Raw genomic sequence first — 15,943 nt, forward strand, 5'->3', positions numbered from 1 at the left:
TACTACAGTGCTGATGGAACAGGAGCACTGGTTTATATAACAAAATATTAAAATGTATAGTGGGAGTGTTTCTGACTTGAAAGCTTTTCGACACTGAACAGAGTATTACCCCAGGTAGGGTAGTTTAAATGTTATTGTGGTTGCAAGATCTACATAGTAGTTAGCCAGGAATGTGGGATAGAACAGTTTCTGCTGCTGTTTTATTTTTATTGAAATTTTTCACTATTTAAACAACATGTTGCTCATAAAATTAATTGGTACAATAGTATTATGAATTGTTCAGGGGACTATCCCTTGGAAGCATGAATGCACACACGGCCAAATAAAACATAGTTCACTGGACATGCTATAATAATAATAAACGGTATTTATATACTGAGGGGTGAGGTACCTTTAGGTACTGAAATTATGTTTGGTACCACTCTGAGGTATGATGGTCATCTCTTAGGAGTAGGATCTTTTTGGTGATGGATGGTGCTTACTTTGCAGAAGACCTTTCCCACAGAGACCCAATGGCTCCTATCTGCAGGCCTTCAGGCTTTATGTTTTCTGTTAAGACCAGGCATGTTCATTCTACTTTTGGAGGAGAATAATGCTTGGCTATTAGTTGAGTGGTAATTGTTGTGAGTTTGTGGGGTTTTGTTTTTTGCTGTCAGTTGTGCTGTTTTTAGCTTCCCCTCTGATAATACAGTCCAACAACAACAAAGAAATTGTACTGGTACTTTGGAAGTTAGGTGTATTCTTGAATACATTTGGGGTGCTGGTTCCAAAAATTCCATTGGTTTTGCTCTATCAAAATCCCACTGAAATTTGTATGTCCAAACTAGACATACAAACTAGACATACTAGGGCAAAACCAACGCCATTTTTTGAATCCCAAATGCATTCATGGTTAGGTCTGACTTTTAAGTCATGGATAGGTGTGACTTTTAAGGCACCAAAATGTGTGTTGGGCTCTGTAATTGTTTCATGTGTGTTTGGATTTGTTTTTTCTTTTTGATTCTTAGATGCTTGGGGTGGTCTCAGGAAAGAAAAGCAGGCTATAAATGTGTTAAAGTAAAATTGGTATCTTCATTTTTTTCCTTTAAAATTTTAAATAATGTAAGGAAAGTATGCAAGTATGTCTACTATACAGTTGTTCAAGTTTAAAACTACTTCAGTGAAAAATAATTTATAAGTAAAACTTGGATTTTTGTTTTTAATGTTTTTAATGTATCTAACATTTAAGTCCTGTGTGGGAAAAGTTTGCAAACCATCAGGATCCATGATGCCCCCCCCCCTGCAAATGCAGCGCGCAGCTCATGGAGGTGACTGGAGGCCCAAAACGCTGCTACAAACAGAGTAAGGGGGCCAGGATGCCTGCCCTTTTTCCCAGTGCACGAAACCATGCACTGGAGCTCTTCCTACTACACAGAGCCTCCAACTGCTGTTTAGAGCTGCATGATACGATCTGCCTGCTGGTTAGTTGGCATTCCACTATGCCCGAACAAGTGCCTCACGACACCACAGGGCATCACGACATGCAGTTTGGGAACCGTTACCATAAAACAATTTGCGTATCTCTGATGGGGGAGGAATATGCCCTCTGAAAACAGAGCACAATGTGCAACAGCACTATAGGAGACATTGTTGATGATGTGGCAAGAAACTGGTTCTGATAGGCCCTGTGTGGCCCAGAATGCACTGCTCAAATTGCTGTTTTTACATTAGCTGTTTGTCACACCCAGGATAAAGAGTGCTGTATCAAAGCCGTGCTTAAAGAAATCAGCATTATGAGAGGTATTACTGTACAGTGTACCTGGGAGTAAGTCCCATTGAACCAGTGGGAATTACTTCTGAGTGTGTTGTAATGTGTTTTCAATTTTTTGTCCTCCTAGTAAAATGCCAAGTCCCTGATTCTATTCTATTCATAAACTTTTGACAGCAGAGTGCAGTAAAAGAGAGGTGCGGTATATTCCACACTGTTGGCTTCAGGCCTCTGCTTCCCCCATTAGTTGGGCCTCTGCTTCCCCATTGGGCAGGAGGTCTGGTCTAGAGGGTAGAGCCTCCGTGAGCCCGATGATAACACCAGAAGGTCGCCAGTTCGAGGACACCCTTGAAGCAGCTGACAAGCCGAGCTGAGTGATTCCACCTGCTCTTGGTGTGAGCAAGAAGCGTCTTGGCTGCCCTCCTTGTGAGAGATGGAGCTGCTTGTCAGCCTGTGTGAGAGAACTGGAGGCCAGAAGTGATACCAGACCAGAAAGATCCATCTGAAATGTTGTGTGGTTCTTGCAAGAAAGAACCTTTCTGGGATTGTAAAAATCCCCTCGGGGATTTAGAAACAGCCTGCCTATGTAAACTGCCTTGAATAAAGTCAGAGGAGTAATCCGATGACCAGAAAGGCGGTATATAAATACCTGGTTATTATTATTAGTTGGCTGGGCAGCAAATCCATATTGCTTTGTCTTTCCTGTGCCTGTGCACCTCTTACTCCTTCCAACCCCATGTTGCAGGCCTGTCCAATTAGCAACAGCCCATGGTGAGTATTAGCTGCTTTTGAGTATCTTGTCTTTTCTGTGAATTCACTAGCATGGCAGTTTCATGCCTACTCCGTAGTAAATCCCATTCTGTCAACTTTCCTAGGAGTGAACCTCATTTAACAAAGGATTGCATCCTAAGTGGCCTTAGGCAAGGCACTATTTCCTCAGCATCAGGCTTTTTTCTCCCTTCTCATAATCTGAAGGAATGCTTTTTTTCATTTAAAGTAGCAGTTCAAGTCTCTCAGAGAGTTTGGGCTGCTGTAAGTAGTTGTGAGGGAGGGAGCAGCGCTGGCGCTCCTAAGATCGTGCCAGAGTGGGGGGAAAAGTTATATTTTAGAACTTTAAAGACTTACTGGGGGTCACTGCTGCTTCCTGGAGGGTGCAGGGAGCCTGCAGATCCCTCTTTATGACTTTAAATGCCATTTTTAAATAGCATGAGGAGCATTGTCTGACTGTAGGCTGTACTGGTGTACACTTGTATTAAATGTCTGAAATATTGCCATTCTTCCATCTTTAGATAGATTTTTCCCAGAAGGAATATTCTCTGTTGAAAGAGGGCCAAACTATAGTAAATGTTTGGCTAAAAAAGTTTTAAACTGGAAGAGTCTCTTATTAAGCATAAGTCAGTCACAAGGTGGCTAATCGTGGGACTGTACTACATGGGAAGTTTCATATAATTTCATGCAATTTTCCCACTGAAAATCCCCTCCCCCCCAAAAGCAGCCATAGATAGCTGCTTCAGGGGGAATGACATTCTCAACAGAAACACAATATAGGGTGATAGAGTTAACCTTTGCCTCTCTATGTGCTGATCAAGCTGCCGTTTATTTTTACGAGCTTTATCTGGTTTTAAGCCTACCTCCTTTAAAAGTCATTTAGCTGAACATCTAGTTTGGCCCAGTTACTGTGAGAATCCAGAGCTGACTAATGGCCAAATCCTAAGGACCGCTAGCACTGGTTCATTGGCCTCTGCGCTGGTGCTGTCCATCACAAATGTGCCATAAAGCATGTTTGTGATGACTCGGAAGCAAGGAGCACCAGCAGGAAGGCACAAGCTGTCCCACTGGTGCAGAATCCAGGCTGATGGCATTGGTAAGTATAGCATTGAGTGGCATAGGGGCAGGGGAGGGTCAGAGGAGCAGTTTAGGCCTGGGGAAGGGGTGAGGTCAGCTATCCTAACTCCCTTTCCAAGCCTGGAAGTTTATATATATTCCTAGTATAAATTGTAGAGCAGATTTGTCTCAACTTGGAATCTACAGACATGCCTTTTATTCTAGAAACATGAACAAATTTTATAAGGGGTTTGGGACTCTGTGGCACTTGGCTAGGAAAGCTATAGCTGAAAAAAGATGGACTGGTTAAATGTCCCTTCTGAAATTTCTGCAGTCTTATAAATCTTGTGTTGTAGGAATAGAATGCTTCCATTATGTAAATGCCAAGATCTTGATGTGGAATAATGGCTTCTTTATGGGCACTTCCAGGAAACATGGGTGGCCCCTTTTCAAAACATTCTAGACTAATAGGGTGGAGTGAGGAAGGGCAACGTTCAAATGACTTTCCCAGTAGAGACTCCAGCACTAATGTTTTTTTCCAGATTGGTTGCTTGTGGTGTTGTTCGCAATGTGAAGTTGGAGCAACTAGTCCGGTAATAGCATCAAGGTGTGGGTAACTGGTATAATTGGGAAGGGAATAACAGAAGCCTTGGAATACAAATTCATGAGACATTCACTGAAAAGTCAGTTATTCGCTTTAGTGGTTAGGGACTGGTGGCTTTTTAAAGAAATTTGTGTCCTGCGGTCTCTTGCCGAAGCACCCCAAGGCAGTTCACAATCAAATAGTAAAACATCAGGAGCTTAACATGATAAAACTATAACAAAATACACAAGTTAGAAATATGTGTAGTCACAGAATATTAGGATCCTGCCTGTATCAGAAGAACACAAATCTCAGAATAACAGCTCAGGTCCAAGCTAGATGTGACTTGGTTGAAGTTCCATAATTGGGACTCCTGAATTTTTTTTCTTAAACAAATCTGAGTTTTAATCCTTTTCTCCCATAACAAAACCCTGATGTATATCACCCATTTCTGAAGCTGCACTTAGCTGCAGAGGGAAAAACTTGTTGGTACAAAAATTGTGCTAGTAGCAACTTTGGGGTTTGAAGCTAGGAAATTGGCATGAGGGAAAGGGTTAACTCACCATGTATGGTCCCAATTTGAGTTCTCTCCCCTCCCATAGCTACGTCTTTAATTTAAAAAAAAAGGATGTTGAGAGTTTCTATAACTCTGGTTTGACCCTCAGAGTAACCAGAATGTTCTCTAGAACCCTCTATTACATGGTTTTATTGTCACTGTTAAAAGAGGGGCAGAAAGAGGAACAGGCAGGTGGAATTCTTCTGGGGGGCAACAACCTTCAGTGTCATTTGCAGTACTGTACTGTTTCATTGAATGGGAAGTCCTTTATAATTTCCCTTCTTTAGAGTTGGAATCACCCACCCTATTTATAGCTTGGTGATTTTTGTGCCAGAATTGTTATCAGCTCTTTCCAGACTTAATAAAACCCAGCATCTTGGGCGTAGTTTTTTTGGTGGTGCCTGCGTTAGCCGGCATAGGAATGACAGATTTTCCGTGTGTGTGTGTTTTTTACCCAGCCAAATAGTAGACTTGGCTCATGATGCAACAAATCCTGTCGCTTACTGGAACTGTAGGAAAATTCTCTGTCATTGTTAAGTCATTTTGCTTTATAATTAACAACTCATTAGGACCCAAATATGGGAGATGATTGGGGATCCCCTCCCACCATCCTGTTGGAATCGCCTGAGGCTAACTGATTGCCGTTGAGGAGCTGGGGAGGAATTTTTTGTTATTCACCTGATTGGCTTTTGGTGAAGTTTTTTTGTTGGTTTGTTTTTGGCCAACCCCAGACTGTGTGGTGGTGGTAGTCTCATACCCTGATCACTCATAACTGGCAGGTGCAGGTGGCGCCTCCACATCTGGCTCAATGTTGCTCCCCTGGACCCATGTTAGGCCAGACTTGACCCAACTGGAGCCCTCCAGAAGCGACCAGATAACATCTCCGATCACCTCTGGAGGGCTTTCTGAATCCAGGGGCTTCCCTGAGCCTCAGAATGCCATTTATGGCATAAAAGTATCACCTCGGCAGATATGTGCGGGCTTTAGAAAGCCCTCCAGAGCGCAGTTCCTCCAGATGGCTTAAAGGGGCAAAAACCGTGGATTTCATTATCCATGGTTTTTGGTATCCACAGGGGGTCCAAGAAATGATCCCCTGCAGATACCTAGCCCCACCTGTCTAGTGAGGGACAGAGTTTAGGTTGAGGGATCTGGTGTGTACCTTGAGGTAATCAAGAATCACAGGGGGAACCAGCACCAATCTATAGAGGCTGTTCAGGTTGGGGATGCTGGCTGTTTGCCCCTAAGGCTTGGATTGCAAAACTAACCCTAAGGCTACCCAGCCTAGGTAAGGCAGTACAGTCCCGCTTCCTCAACCTGCAATGGGGGCGGGCATAGAGAAGCCTGGATTGGCAGCAGCACATCAACAACTTTGCGTTGAGGGTGGGAAAGCTTGAAGAAGGAATTGGTAGTGTTCGTTCTAGGTTAGGTATCCTCACTAACAGGGAAGAGTGTTTGAAGATAGGACCTCCTACAGAGTTTAAACAGATTGTGGATTGTCATTGATTTCAATGAATAAGGCCCAAACCTTGTGTCTTATTGGGGTAATGTGGGGTAACTCATTTGTTCAGGACGTTGTGTTCTAAATTGGTTCTGGGAACTGTTCACTTGGATTCTATGTACATACTGTTGTTTATTATTTAACTTGCTTTATAATAAGTTATGGTTCCTTTGTGAAAATCGAGGTGTTAAAAGCACTTTTGTGGCAATCCCTTTGCTCAGCCAAGCACTCTTAAATCATAGTACAGTCAGTGGGACTGATGTGTTACTGGACAAACGATTGCAGCTTTAATGTACTGTAAGCATATACATAAGGTTACCGGAAGGACTCATTAACAAACATCTGAAAGCATCAGCTGCTTTTGTTTTTAAAAGTTTTACTTCACCAGTCTGAGGACATGAGATATATTCAGGTGCCTTCTAAATCCCAAACTTTGATATGGTAAGGGTGCAATCGTAACACACACTTTGAGACTGTCACAAACGTCCCATAAGGCACTTTTGGGCCAACTTGGGAGTTGGGGAGACTGGTGCAAGGACGTGCACTTGTCTCCCTGTGCCAACGTGGACTCTGGGCCCGGTAAGTTTGCACTGGCCTTTCTAGGTCAGCGCAGGGGTCTGGACGGGTGTGGGGAGGACAGGAAGGAGTCAGGGAGGAGGAGTTTCAGGGCAGGGTGAGGGCAGGTGGTCCTGTGAGCAGGTGGGCAGGGAGTGGGAGGCGGGGCCAGGATCCGGCAGTTATGCTGGATCCTAGCCCCATTCCTGGGCAGCCCGGGTCACCTCTTTAGATGACTCAGATCCAGGTAGCCCCATTGGGGCTGCTGCAGCATGACACGGGCTAAGGGGAATTCTTTTCCCTTGCCTCTAACCGAGCCACAGCCATCCCCAAACTTGCGCTGGATACAGTGCAGGTCTGCCACCAGGTTAGGATTGTGCCCTAAGTCTCGTTAAGACTAGAAAGAAGACAGTGTCTGAATATTCACATAAGTGTCGTCATGCTTAACTCAATAACCTCTGGTAGATTTTCTGTATTGGAGTTAAAATGGTAAAGTACAGGTGGGGCCTCTTTATGCACTGGTTTGGCATCAGCGGATTCACCTCGCTGTGGATGCCCAACCCCTGGATTGCCCTATACTGAAGACCTACCAGATGCTACCAGCACCTCAGAATGCCACATGGAGCCATTTTTTGGCAATGTCTGGTCTTCATGAAAACCAGAAGTTGCTGGAAAAAGGCTCAGAATGGCTTCAGACTCAACTGGAGCGATGCTCTGGTTGCATTCGATGCTCCAGTGGGCCCTAAAAACAACAGATTTTATTTGCATTTTTCTGTATCTGTAGGGGGGAGGGGTCCAGGAACAGAACCTCCATGGATAGGGGCACCACCTAGATGCAGTTAGTAGTGCATCTGTACGTGTGCCATTCACTGTTGACACTACTGTGCACATACAGGCATGCCCCCCATATCTGCAGATACAAGGAGATGTCCCCACCCTCCAGAGGTGAGGGGAGCTGCTAATTTAAGTAAGTACATTAGAGATGGAACTTAGATGAATGAATAAATGAATGAATGGACAGGATCTCTCCAAGCACCAACACACACTACAGAAATAAAACACACATTCAAATAGACTCCCACTCCCCCATCTCACAAGTTGCTTACAGGAATAAATAACTCAGAACCAGCACATCACATCACAGGTAACACCCGGAGCATGTTCTGGAGCCCGTGAAGGCTTGTCCAACCCTCAGAAAGCCTAAAGCCTTCAGTGGGTCCAAAAACATTATTTGCAGTTTTTTGGGAAAATCAGGAAGTGATGTTTTTAGGCCTTTAGAATGTGTTCTGAGGCGTGGCCTCCCATGGCACTCAGAACACCCTCCAGGTGTGACTGGAGCACAGCTCTGTTCACCATTTGGTTAGGTGGACCAAAGGCTTGCAAGAGACCAGAGGCCTGTTGTGGGCTGGATAGAGACTTGCTGTGGGCTGTATCTGGCCTTCGGGCCAAGGTTTGGAGACCCCTGGCTTACTGCAGTGGGAAGGTGAAAATATTCTCCTGTGTGTTAGTAGTTTAATTAGGTTACAAAGAGTGGGCTATCCTGACTGTGTATACTTGGAACCATCGTATTTATTCTCAAAAATGTTTTTCACCCCAGATCCCAGTTAATGTTGCTTTCCAACTAGTAGTGAATTCTTGTCCTTTTAAAGCCTTAAACAGCCTTAGTCTGGGATAGCATTGGGAGTACCTTCTCTGTATATACCTCTCCCTTTGAATGTTGGTGATCAGGAGACATGCTTTTGCAGAAGCTGTCACGATCAGTTCCACTGTTGTCAAGCAGAGAACATCTTCTAAGAATTTTTTTTTTAAATGTCACTGAAATTCCCCCTCTAGGGAGATCAGTCAGGCCAGCATATTGTGGGCTTCTGGAAGCTCTTTTAAAAAAAACCCTTCTGGAATTCATCAACAGTCCTTTTGCTTTTGATAATGCCCTGATTTTTTGTTTTGTTTCGTTGTGTTAAAATGTTATAGGATTTTTTATTGTAGTGGTGGTGGTGTTGTCAAAATATATACTGTTATGATACTTTTTGATTTAAACTTTTGTTTGATGCTTTAAATGCCTGTATTAAATGGAAAAGTTGCTTGTATTTTAAAAAAAAATGAACTACATGCCAGGCAATGTCTTTATGGGACTATAATCTCATGCAGGCAACCAGTTACAGGTGGAACCTATTTATCTGAGGGGATTCTGTTCCCAAATCCCCATAGAGACAGAAAACTGTGAATAATGAAATTGGAAAGCCCGCCTAAGCTCTGAACATTGGAGACTGGGGTCTCCCTGAGGGCCACATTGAGAGGCCTCGAGGGCCGCAAGTGTCCCCAGGGCCAGGGTTTGGGCACCCCTGTTTTACCCTATCTGTGGTGAAAAGAGGCTGAAGTCTTGGTGCTTGTGGACTGGTGTATGAACACTCACTTTCTCTCCCTATCCAATCTGTCTTGGTAATCTGTTTCCCCCTCCCTTCACCAACCTCAGCCATGCAATTACCTCAGCCATGCAATTACCTGGAGCCTTGCTCTGCTCGCATCAGGAGTGGTGTGGAGGCCGTGTGCAGCCTCCACAGGTCTCAGAATGGTCTCCGGAGGCAAACATAGTTTCGGTCGCCTTCGCCAACTTCTGGTTGGGCCTAGTTTGGCTCATTGTGGGTCCAGGAGATCCATGGACGTAAAATCCATGGATGACTAGGCTCCACCTGTAATTGCATGGCTGAGGTTGGTGAAGGGAGGGGGAAACAGATTACCAAGACAGATTGGATAGGGAGAGAAAGTGAGTGTTCATACACCAGTCCACAAGCACCAAGACTTCAGCCTCTTTTCACCACAGATAGGGTAAAACGGGTGCCCAAACCCTGGCCCTGGGGACACTTGCGGCCCTCGAGGCCTCTCAATGTGGCCCTCAGGGAGACCCCAGTCTCCAATGAGCCTCTGGCCCTCCAGAGATTTGTTGGAGCCCGCACTGGCCCGACGCAACTGCTCTCAGCATGAGGATGACTGTTTGACCTCTTGCGTGAGCTGTGGGATGAGGGCTCCCTCCACTGCTTGCTTTTTCATGTCTGCGATGCAGTAGCGGCAGCAAAGAAAAGGCCAGCCTTGCTTTGTGCAAGGCCTTGTATAGGCCTTGAGCTAGTGCAAGACCTTCATTCATTCATATAAGTTCATCTTTAATATATTCATTTATGTAAACTTATGTAAATTAATTCCTTTTTTTCCCCGGCCCCCAACACAGTGTCAGAGAGCTGATGCGGCCCTCCTGCCAAAAACTTTGGACACCCCTGGGGTAAAAGATGGGTTGTTGTTGGCAGCTCACTCTGCCTACATATCCCAAAGAAAGGCATTGCAACAGAGGTCACCTACTTTTAGAGGAATTCTCTCCATGCCTCTGGTTTAACATTATGGTATGATCTGGAAATGCCTGTGTGAAAGACTTGGAGTAGCTTTTTAAGGGCCCAATCCTATCCAGTTTCCCAGCACCGGTGCAGCTGCAATACAGCCCTGATGTAAGGGAACAGATGTTCCCTTATCTTGAGGAGTCCTCTGTGACTGCCTCCCCACCACAGGATGCAGCGCATGCCTCACTGGCATGGTTGCACTGGCACTGGAAAATCAGATAGGATTGGGCCCTAAGTCTAAAACAGTTGCGTGCCTACCATAGGCTGACCTGGGGCAAATGCCCCGAGCGCCAGTCTCTAGGGCCCTGCGGAAGCCTCTCTGAGGCACAGCTTATAGCACTGGGGAACCTCACAGAGGTTTCCCTGGCGTGAGAGGAGGTTGTGCAAGGCTCTGTGAGCCTCTGGTAAGTAGGGGGGCAGATTTCTGCTCGAGGGGGGCAGCAATAGCCTGCGGGGGGGGGTGCCGTCGTGGAGCTTTGCCCCGGGTGCAGGGCTGTGAAGTTCCACGACTGGTCTAAACCGGCCTGGGACATTTCATTTCTTTCATTAGACGTGATTTTTTTAAATGAGAGTTGGCCTCCTATTCTGGCATGCAGAATGTGTTTGGAGATGATGACGAGTTTCTCTATAACGCTACTGTAATCCTATATGCCAGCAACCGTTTGCCATATCCGTTATTTCTTATGATGTATGTGATGTTTAAGGTGAAAATTCATTTCTGTGTAACTGTTTTAAGTGTATTCTGATCTACTATTAAGGGGTTACCCTTCCAGTTTCATTGATTTTGCATACTTTATGTTTGTGGGTGTACAAAACTATTTCACGCATAGGTTGAAGGTAACCATATTATTTGCCTATACCAAACATAATTGTTTCCTGTGTGAGTCAGTCTGTTATTTCACATCAGTTGACTGTAGATAGGAGAGAAGAAGAGCATCACCCATCACTCAACCAATCCAGATGAAGTTAATACTGTAAGGCTGTGATTCCCAAACTGTGGCATTGTGACACGCTAGCCAGGGGAAAAGTGGTGGTGCTTCCATGATTGCACCGCTGCAGTGGGGAAAAAAAGTTTTTTTTAACTCACTGGGGGTTGCACTGCGGCCCTCCAGAAGGTGTGGGGAGCTCACGGTCCACTCAGCAGACCTTTGAATGAGATCCAGCCCAAAAAGCAGAAGTGGGTTGCATTTGGTAGCTGTTCTGAGTTGCGGGATGGCCCACAGAGGGGCCTGCAGGCTCCCCACGCCCTCTGGAGGGCCAGTGTGACTCCTGGTGAGTTTTTAAAAAATCTTTTTTTCCAGTGGGAGTGTGATTGTGGGAGTGCCGTCACCATCCTCCCCCTCTCCTGCAAAGACTTTTGAGGTTCCAAACTCTCCCAAATTGTTTGGGAATCTCTGCTATAAGGCTACAATCATATACACTTGTATTGGGGAGTGGGTCCCATTGAATTCAATTGGAATTATGTCTGAGTAGACATGCATAGGATTGCACTGTAAGGATCTATGCGTTCTCATCAGGATTGTCTATTTTTTGGTCAGGGAAACAAATTTTCATCTGTTGAGTAATTCTCTTTTAATGTCCTCTGTTTCAGCGCATGTTACTATGGCAATGACTGCAGGGACTCCAACATCCTTTTCCATGAGCAACCACACCCGGGAACGAGTGACGGTGGCCAAACTCACGCTGGAGAACTTTTATAGTAACCTAATTTTACAGCACGAGGAAAGAGAAACCAGGTACACGATGTTGGTGCTTTGGGTTTTTTTTACACTTTAAAGATGCTTACACACACACATATGCACAATGTTCATAACTGTTGTCAATGTATACAACCCTAACTGGCAAATAACTTTTATGGGAACCACCTTAAATTGAGCAAAACTGGAATGGCCAGTAGAATTAGCTCTTCGTTCCTGACTCCCGTGCTGGCTGAGATATAGGCAAAGGACTCTTTGAGGGCCAAAACAGATGTGTCTTTTGTCATCTCTACTTGCAGGCTTCCGCCTGAGCAACTAGCCATCTGGTTCTCTTGTTACATGTGCCTCTTGCTTCTCTGCACGATCTGACTCCTTCAGTGTCTCCTGTTGTTTGACTGCACAAATCATGCCTTGCCTTAGCCAAGATCATTATACTATTGGGAACCTCTGTGTGCTTTTCAGTCGCCTCTGTGGTTAAATGTTAACTTACAGCTGATAGCAGACTGGTGATTGGCGAGTCAGCAGAGAACTCAATATTGGGTTGTGGGTTTAAAGAGAAGAGACAAAGCAAGCATGCATTAAGCCCCATGTCTGCCTTGACCCTGGGTCTCATCTGTGTGAATAGCAGAAGCAGCTTTGACAGAATTTCCTTATATGTTTCAGCTGCCACTCTGGGAAAGCCTCTGGGGGCAAAGCTTATTTTATGTATTGTGTCATGTCAATTAAAAACTAAAACAATAATTTGGAAGCAAAAAGATTGTTTCTTTCTTAGTAGATAGTCCCATGTATGTTGGGCTAAAAAAGCAGCAATAATTCCTCTCTAGCTTGTTACTTTGTCTTTTCCAATTTTCCAGTACCTGTAGGGCGGCGGTTTTCAAACTCTCTGGGAATTTGAAACCCGCAGTAAGTCTTTTTGGGGACGGGGGGAGGCAGCAGGGGCAGGGGGAAGGCAGCAACACGATCTCAAGGATCGCGTCACCAGGGGGCTGCAGGGGCTGGGATGCACTCACCAGTCCCTGCAGCAGCCATCTCTGTGTGTGGGGCACCCTGCACAAGTGCCTGCAGACCGCCCCAGGTCAGGGAAAGGGAGAGTGGAGCGATCTGCTCTGCCTCTGCAAAAGCGGAAGCGGAGCGCAGTTGCCCCACTCTCCCTTTCCCTGACCTGGGGAGCCCTGCAGGTGCTCACGCAGGGCTCCCTGCACACAGGGACTGGAAGGTGCACCCCAGTCCCTGCAGCCCCATCAGAAGGGAAAGCAGAGCGATTGTGCTCCGCTTCCGGTTTTGTGGAGCGGGGCGCAATCGCTCCGCTTTCACTTTTCCTGACCTGGGGAGCCCTGCCGAAGGTTGCGCAGGGCTTCCCGCACCCCCAGGAGGCTGCAGGGGGCTTGGCCAAGTGCACCCAAGCCCCTGCAGCCCCCCTGAGTGCTGCCTTCCCCCTGTCTCCTGGCTGCCCCCGCCCCTTAAGGGGGCAGAGGCCAGAACCCACAGGCTGGGGCGTCGCGACGCCCCAGTTTGAATACCACTGCTGTAGGGCGATTTGTATATCACTTATCCGCTTGAAATAAGACCAGCCCAGGATCAGCCTGCTTTATCAAGGGCAGCCTGTTTGCTGAACAATAGATAGAGGAAATTTCCGCTGATGCACAAGTTTCTGCCATGCAAGAATAGCAAAGAATAGGGGACCTGGTCAGCAGTGAATGTTGTGAGAGGCCACTTTGAGGAGGCAGTTTGGCATAGTGGGCAAAGTCTTGCTAGGCTCCAAAGAAGGTCTCTAGCATTCCAGCATGTGGACATCTTTCCTGTTTTACTACTTTCTGGCTTCCTTATTATTCATTTTCCTTATTGGAAGAGCTGAGAGGCATATAGCGGGCCCTCAGGGGATATAGGGGGATCCTCAGGGGATCCATTCCAGAAGCCTCGCAGATACTGATTTCTGTGGATAATGAATTCCGTGGAAGGGCTTCACAAGACCTCCCTGACATGACTGGAAGGTGCTTCTGATCATGTCCAGGAAGTCCTTAAGGCCCTCCAGATGTAGGTTTGGCACTCTCTTGGAGTCAAATTTGTGGGTGCTGGACCTGCAGATAAGGAGGGCTGACTGTACAAGATTGTTTTCAATCTCACCATTTCAGTTGGCAGTCTCTCTCTTGTGTTAGCAACCAGGATCAAAAACTGTGGTAAACTTATGTTCCACACTCCACATTTCTGTGTTCTAAGTCAGTGTTTCTCAAGGTTTGTCCTCCACTGTACCATTTCACATGGTCCAGCTATTCAAAGTACCACTGGAAGTAACTAGCAATGACATCATCTTCAATTACTTCTAAGGTGGGAGGCCAGATGAGACACAACAAACAACAGTGAGAGGCTCAGGATGGATGGGAAGTCTTTTTCAAGCACGGAAAAGCATGCTTTGGAGCTCTGCTCACTGAGCCAAGCCTCCTACTGTTCTGTTGTGTCATGTTCCTGGTCTCGCTTCCAGCTGGCAGGGATCCAGGAGTCCCATGAGTTCCGCCATACACCATCTCAAGTAGCACTGGTGGTACCATTCCACTGGTTGAGAAACACTGTTTTAAGTTTCTTTTCTAAGTCTTTTTAAGGTTAAATTCTTATACAGTTTCTTACTGTAGAACACAGGTTGTTAGTTTTTTAACGTGCTTTTTTAAACCTTCTTAGGCAGAAGAAACTAGAAGTGGCGATGGAGGAGGAAGGCTTAGCAGATGAAGAGGTAATATGAATCAAAGTTGAATGCTTTTTAATTACACAGGCCTACAGAACTGAGGGTCAGAAACTTTTTTCCCAAACATTATGGTGTTTTGATATGAATTTGGGGTGCAGATTCCAAAAATGGTATCCGTTTTACCCTATTGCGTCTAGTTTTGGAGATACATTATAGCCTCATTAGTGAATGGTTCAAGCAGCTTCCTCATGAGGAAGCCATGAGGCACCCTCTTAATATACAGGCACCCTCTTAATAACCCTTAGAACATAGCAGTACTAAGGGTCAAAGTAAATATGCAGGCAAATGAGTGCTGTAGAGGTGTGCTTTCACAGGAAGTACTTTCTGTCTGTAAGGGAAAAAGTAGTTGTGCAAGTGGGCAACCCTGATCAGGATCTGGGTGTGCAGCGAGGGGTGGTTTACTCTCACAGGCCATTTTCCTGCCCAGAAGTAGCAATTTTCCCTGAAGCTTCTGTTTCCTCAAGTACCATTTCAGCAGCGTGATTTTTCAGTGGAAAACTGCATAAAGGAAGAGTTAACTTTTCTGTCCCTGTGTACCCTGTATTTCCAGCTGGTTGGAAGTGGCAGTGACTGTTATGTAGGAACTGCCCTTTTCTTGAGGGAGAAAAACACCCTGTGTATTTTGACCTGTACTGGTTTTTAAGTTAAACCTATCCTGTATACACACCCATCTAGCTCCTAGAGTAGACTGGGTCTTATCTAGTAGTTATAGGGCATGGCAAACAAGCATTACTATTTAAACACCAAAACATTTTGCAGCATAATACAGAATGTGAGCTTATAATTTCTTAAGAGAAGGCATTCATACCTTTAAGTACATACAGTGCTGAGTGATGAGAGTTTTTATACTACAAATGTAGCTGAAGCTTAAGGGTCAGAAACAGTGGGCCTGGTGAGCAGAAATTAAGGAGGAGGACTGAACTTGTAAGGGTGTTCCCAAATCAGTGTTTGCTGAGGAAACCATGGGGTAGTGGTAGGGAAGGAGAAATTCAAGAGAGGATGCTCAGTCTTTCTGTACCTGCCAATTCTGCTCTACACCTGCTTTCCATAGGCCAATTTCCCCGGATTGAATTTATTTTCCAGTGTTTGAGTATCCCTGAGGAGCAATGGGCTGGGAGAGGGGTTAAGCTGGGGACAATTGGTGCCAGGGAAGATTAGGCACCTCCTCCCATAAATCAAGACCATCAAACCCACCCCCTCCTGGGCCCAATCCACCACCACCCTGTCAGGGCCCTTTTCCATCCAACCCTGCCCTGTTCAAGCAGTTTACCCCAGCGGAACACACATTCTGCTGGTGTAAAGGCCCATTAGGATTGTGCCATTAGTGTTCACTGATGTGACATGTACTTTCATCCAAATA

The 15,943-nt window shown here is 45.6% G+C and overlaps 1 protein-coding gene across 1 annotated transcript in view; it reads left to right on the forward strand.

Annotated features, from left to right (window-relative positions):
• Positions 1-15,943, forward strand: part of STK38L (serine/threonine kinase 38 like) — a 69,249-nt gene that overhangs the window by 25,799 nt on the left and 27,507 nt on the right. Inside the window, exons 2-3 of the mRNA XM_066634271.1 lie at positions 11,741-11,885; positions 14,520-14,571. Of these exons, the coding sequence (XP_066490368.1) occupies positions 11,752-11,885; positions 14,520-14,571 (186 nt within the window). The 5' untranslated portion in view covers positions 11,741-11,751. The remainder of the gene's footprint in view (positions 1-11,740; positions 11,886-14,519; positions 14,572-15,943) is intronic.

The sequence above is a fragment of the Tiliqua scincoides genome, chromosome 7, assembly GCF_035046505.1.
Source record: "Tiliqua scincoides isolate rTilSci1 chromosome 7, rTilSci1.hap2, whole genome shotgun sequence".
NCBI lineage: Eukaryota > Metazoa > Chordata > Lepidosauria > Squamata > Scincidae > Tiliqua > Tiliqua scincoides.